The sequence below is a fragment of the Benincasa hispida genome, chromosome 4 (assembly GCF_009727055.1).
Source record: "Benincasa hispida cultivar B227 chromosome 4, ASM972705v1, whole genome shotgun sequence".
NCBI classification, from domain to species: domain Eukaryota; kingdom Viridiplantae; phylum Streptophyta; class Magnoliopsida; order Cucurbitales; family Cucurbitaceae; genus Benincasa; species Benincasa hispida.
The window spans coordinates 35,954,528-35,960,528 of NC_052352.1; the positions used below are offsets into that span (position 1 = coordinate 35,954,528).

Below are 6,001 nucleotides of genomic sequence, written 5' to 3' on the forward strand. Positions count from 1 at the left end.
TATTTATGTGCATCCACAACAACATATAAATCGTGAAATCATAATTTGTGATTGTGAGAAAATTTTCTTATTAAATTTTTAAAAAATAATAATATTATTATTATTTTGATAGGAGTGATTGGAAGGGAGGCATAAAAAATGGGTTTATCTAATATTATTCGATAAAAAATACGTAGGTGGGGAGCCTAATACATTTATTTTTTTTTTTTTTAAAAAAAAATAATTTTGTTAGTGATTTTAAAATGTCAATAGATGCGCGCGTGGGGCCACGCTCTTTCGATGTCCCCATAGTTCCATGCTTAAATATCAACCTCCCCCGTACTAGTTAAGAAGTTGACGCCCCCCTCCCCCCTCCGTTTTTCTTTTTCTTACGCCTCTCTCTTTCTGTTTCTCTCAATTTTGCAACTGTATATTGAGGGGACATTTCTTTTCAAAACCTTTCAAAAAGTTCAAATTTTTTTTTTTTAAAAAAAAAAAAAAAAAAAACTACGCGTCCTTTCTATTTCCATTTCTTTCTTCTTCTTCAACGTACACTCCATTCCCCTTTCTTCTCACAAACCCTAATTCTCTCTCCCCTCCTTTCATTTTTCCTCTGCTTTCTCAGTCCCCTTCTCATTAATGGCCGATTCTCCTCCTCCTCCTCCTCCTCCCCCCCCCTTCTCCACCGTCGATTCCTCCTCCAATTCCTCCGACGCTCTTTTCTTCTTCCCTCCCGATTCCGATTCCTCCATCCTCACCGAATTCGGATGGAATTTCCACTCCCTTCAACCTCAACCTTCTCGATTCCTCCACTCTCACCCCATCGACTCCGATTTCCCTCCAACTTCCACTCCCGTAATCGACGACGCCGCTGGATTGCAAAGCCCTGACGCTCCCCTTCCACTCGCTTCTAATCCTTCTTTGTCTTCCAGCTCCAGCGGAGAGCCGCCGGAGAAACAGCCTGAGATTATTCCGTGAGTTCCGGTCCTTTTTTTTTTTCCTTTTTTCGAAATTAAAATTACAGGTTCTTTGAATTATTGAGTGTAAACTTAATTGAATGAACTGTAAGTTAATAATTTCATGCGGTTTTGGTAAAAGAAAACTCAAAATTAAGGGACAGAGAAATCAGAGTGATCAGAGTGATCAAAGTGCAAGTACTCTTGCCTTCAATCCGCCCATTCTGCAAGTTGGGGAGGTAGTTTCGTAAATTCGATGAAAGCAGGGGCTATTCAATGTGAATGCATTAAAGTGTAGGGGCTGTTTTGCAGTTTTTAGTAAACTAGTCCCTTCCCACATCGCCGTTATTGCGGCGGGAATGCCATTTTCCCTTTCGTTAAAATAATTATTTCTTTCTAATTGGATTAAAAAAGAAAAAAAAAAAATTCACGAAAGTTTTTCTCTTATTTATTCATCGTAAATCAAATTAACGAAAAGAATAATGCTCTTGGTTACATTTATTAATGACTTAAAATTTGGATGGTTGGCGTTACTTGTTCGATGTGCTTATCAATGGAATGTTACGTATTATTTAAAACGGTGTACTTATTTTTTTTATTGCTAATTAATATATAGTTATTTATTTTTATTACTGCATGTACTTACCATTGATGATGTGATATTACTTGAGAAAAAATATCTTGTATTATTATTTTTAAAATTTAATTTTTCTTTTTTCTTTCTGGTCCATATGGGTCTGTCGTTACCTAATTCTTTGTTGTTTCTATGAAATGATTGATCGTTTGCCCTTGTCTAATTACATCATAATCAATGAAATTAATGGTTTTCTTCTCTTATTTTCTGCTTAATCCAATGCACCTTGTTTTTCCCTTCTCCAATTTATTTATTTATTATTATATAACTAATTGTTTATTTAGGTCCCTTAATCAATTAATTAGCTCTATTATTTGCCTCGATTTCATTTTCGAGTGACATCCCCTAATTGATTTATTTGGGTGGGAATATAAATTCCATTGGGTATTTTAGTTTCATTCCAACAAATGAAATATATATATATATATATAGTTTGAATAGAAATTTAGTGTATAGTAGGTGGTAAAAATAAAATGTGTGTTTTAAGTAAAAATTAATTGCTTTTGATTTTCAAGGTTTTGCTTTTACTTTATAAATGTAGGTGAAATATTTTGTAGGCGGAAGGTGAAAAAGAAGGGGCAAAAGCGAATTCGGCAGCCACGATTTGCATTTATGACCAAAAGCGAAGTTGATCATCTTGAAGATGGCTATCGATGGAGGAAATATGGACAAAAGGCTGTCAAGAACAGTCCATTCCCTAGGTTGGCATAATCTACTATCCTACTTAATTATGTTTAACTCATGCTTAATTAATTATAATCAAAATTACGTTGATATCGGTGAAAATGTCAATATCTCAATTTTACTAAAATCTGGATAGAAATATCAATAATATGTTGGTGTCGATGGTATTTCTGAAAAAAAATTATAAAAACAAGAAAGTATGAATTTATGATAAGCATTTTATACTTTTAAATAACTTCAAATGTTTATTATTTATATTATATTTATATTAGTAAAATTTTTATTATTTATTTTTTATGTTTCACAAATTTTTTTAATAACATATTGGAAATGTCGACATACATCTTATGTCGAGAATTCTTAAAAATGTGAAAATATTAACACGTAGATTCAAATTTATTGCCATGACTAAATTTTCATATTGACATCTATTTTTTACTTTTCTTTTCTGGCAATACGTGGAGTGGAAGAATTGTACTTTTGACTTTAGGATCTACAAAATTTATGTTAATTGAGCTACATTCATTTTGACGGTCTAATTTATTATTGTTCCACGGAGAATTTAATAATAATAATAATTATTATTATAATAATTATAATAATGATGATGGTGGAAAAGTTGAGATTCCATTTTTACAACTATATTGGCATATTTATTAATTTAACCCTATTATATTGACATCATATTACAAAATATATATAGTACAACAATATCTATAATTGGTATTCTTTAATTTATCCTTTCTGTATTTTATTAAATTGATTGGAGATGAATATTTGTGTTATCGTGTTCATCCCTTTCCTTTAAATGTATTAGTACAATAAAACCCTAACACAATATTAACTAGTTTACAAGCATTCTAATCATGCTTTAAGAAACTTTAAGCATGCTCCTAAAATCAAACGAATGTGAAATGTATTTTTATTGATACAGTACATAATCTCCGCATAATCATTAATTAATGAGAATACGGGACAAAGATTAAAAAGCTTAATTTTATGTGTTGTATCCATATATATATATAGAAAAATAAAAGCTAAATGGGTAGACAGATAAAGATTCATATGTTTTGTCTTTGTCGCATTTAAATATAACAAATAATTGATAACCATTTTCGTTAACTATGAAAGAAACATTCGGTAATACATTGTGTATGACTTCTCTTAAATAAAACATGATTAGAGATATTTTTTTTTATAACTATGTTGAAGTATTGATATAATTAAATTATTAAATTACAATTTTAATTACTGAACTTTGGAGATTTATATCTATATAGCTAACTAAATTACATTCTTGAATTTTGAATTTTAAATTATGTGTTTAATATATCTTTGTTAAATTTATAATTAAAAAATAATAATTCATTTATCCGATATAAATTTGAGTTTGATGTCTAATAAAACTTTATAAACGTTTATTTTGTGTCTAGTAGATATATTCGTTGTTTTAAAATATTTGTAAGTTTGTAAGGAACACAAGAATTTTTTAGGGCAAGCTGGGAAGAATTTCTTGAGTTATCTATTTTCAATGCTCTATTTTGGTGTAAAGAAATTTATTTCCCTTTACGAAATTTTCTTTTTTAACAAATTGGAGAAATCTTTCTGTACTCCCTATAATGAACCCCTTTTGTATTTATTTGAATATTTAGCTTATCTATGAAATTGTTACTTATCGAAAATAATATATTAAAAAATCTAGAGATTAAATTTATGATTTTAACCTAATAGACAAACTTCAAAATTCATAGACTAAGTTAACAATTTAACCTAATTAAGTTTATCATAATCTATAAGTTTAAACGTTTGAGTTGAATATTGGTTCTATGTTTGAAACCATATCTTAGCCGAAGATGTTGTGTTAAGATTAGAATATGATTGCAGGAGTTACTACAGGTGCACAAACAGCAAATGCACAGTGAAGAAAAGGGTAGAACGGTCGTGTGAAGATCCAAGCGTTGTAATAACAACATATGAAGGACAACACTGTCATCACACCGTTGGATTCCCTCGAGGTGGATTAAACATAGCTCATGAAGCTTCTTTTGGGTCTCAATTTTCACCTCAAATCCCACAGTTTTTTTACCCTGATCATCATCAAACTCACCCCCCACCCACAACTAACAATAACCCTCCCACTCCCAATGACCAACCACACAATTTGGCACCATCATCATCCTCCAATGCCCTGTCCTTAGAGCAACAAGATCCAACAAGCTCACACCTTCAAGTTGCCTCCAATGAAGGCTTGCTCGGCGCTATTGTCCCGCCCGCCATGATGCGTAGAACGACGTGATAAGACGAATTCACTTCACATTACTAGCTCCACCATGAAACACACTCATTTTGTGGTATGAAATCCTGCACTAACCTCATCTCTCTATACATAATATGATATAACTTATTTTTTATTCAAATTGTCGACTATATGGTGCTTTTTGCCAAGTTTGTATGTATCTTTGTTGTCTAGTTATTCGAAGAGACGGGTACAATGTGGTTGTAGAGGAACAACCACAATGTGACCATCACATTGAATAAATTTTCACGTCCGTTAGAGTAAAAAATGGGTCTTTTATGCATGCTTAAATGTAATTGGCTCACAATCGTCAAATAGGGTCGTTTTATGCATGCTTTAATTTGTACAAATCAGAGAGGGTTGTTGGTTATGTTGACTATATTTTCTTTGACTACTTGTAGATTTAACTCATTGGGGGTGTTTAACCATGTATGGATGGATTGTAATTGAATTAAACGTGTTTTTATTGGCGCATTATTATTTATGATGAAAAATTGGATTGGTATTTACATGATATGTTTTTTATCTTTGTTTTCAATGTTTTTAGATTTTGAATCGTCTGTTACTAAATAGATATTAAAGAAGAGTGTAAATATGGTGCTATAAATCAGAATATAGCTGACATGTATTGTTAAATAAAAGGTTAGAAGTTTGAATCCTCGAATCATGCATACTAAAATTTTAGTATGCTGCACCAATCATATGAAATTTTTAGCTTTGGAAAAGAGAATCTTTTACTATTGTATAATTTTAGTAAAGGAGTTGATGTATGATTGTGGTGGTGGTAATTAAAGAGCCCCATGTGAATTGTGAAATGCTTCTTTAATAATTTTTGTTCTCTGTTGTGTTCTTTACTTTAGATTCTGGTGAGTTTTTTTAAAAAACAAATTTATATAAATGAATTATTATTATTATTATTAGGTTAATTAGAAGAGAAAGCATATGTGGATCAAAATAATTAAAGATGATGTTAACTAGAAGAGAATATTTTTCATCTATTGCCATAATAGCTCAACAATCATACCGATACTAACACATTAGATCTTATCAGAATTCTGCAGTTAAGTATGCTTGAACGAAAGTAGTATTAAGTTTGGATGACAACTTGAAAAGTCCTCGTATTACACCCCTTTAAAAACAGTAGTTCAATGGTAACTGACATATACTCATTCTCTTGAAGTAGTCGTAGGTTCAAATATTGATATCCTCTTCCTCATTGTACCAAAAATATAGTTCTCACTCTCTCTTCCATTAACAATAATTTTCACTCCCTTATAAAAATGGCATTATAATTGATAGTTTATTTGTTTAGAGTGAGTGATGGAGGTGACAGATCAATGGCCTTTTTAAGTGGGTTTAAAGATTCATAGATACGATCATTATTTTAGGTTCAAATGAGAAATTAACATGACAAAACAGCTGACCTCTTATTATTATTATTATTATTTTAAA

At 30.8% G+C, this 6,001-nt stretch overlaps 1 protein-coding gene across 1 annotated transcript; it reads left to right on the forward strand.

The window, feature by feature from the left end:
• The first annotated feature begins 347 nt into the window (after positions 1 to 347).
• Positions 348 to 5,087, forward strand: LOC120075257 (probable WRKY transcription factor 57). The gene is made up of 3 exons (XM_039028474.1): positions 348 to 953; positions 2,127 to 2,270; positions 4,138 to 5,087. The coding sequence occupies exons 1-3, from the start codon at positions 619 to 621 to the stop codon at positions 4,547 to 4,549; spliced, it is 891 nt and encodes a 296-aa protein (XP_038884402.1). The 5' UTR covers positions 348 to 618; the 3' UTR covers positions 4,550 to 5,087.
• The last annotated feature ends 914 nt before the right edge of the window (positions 5,088 to 6,001 follow it).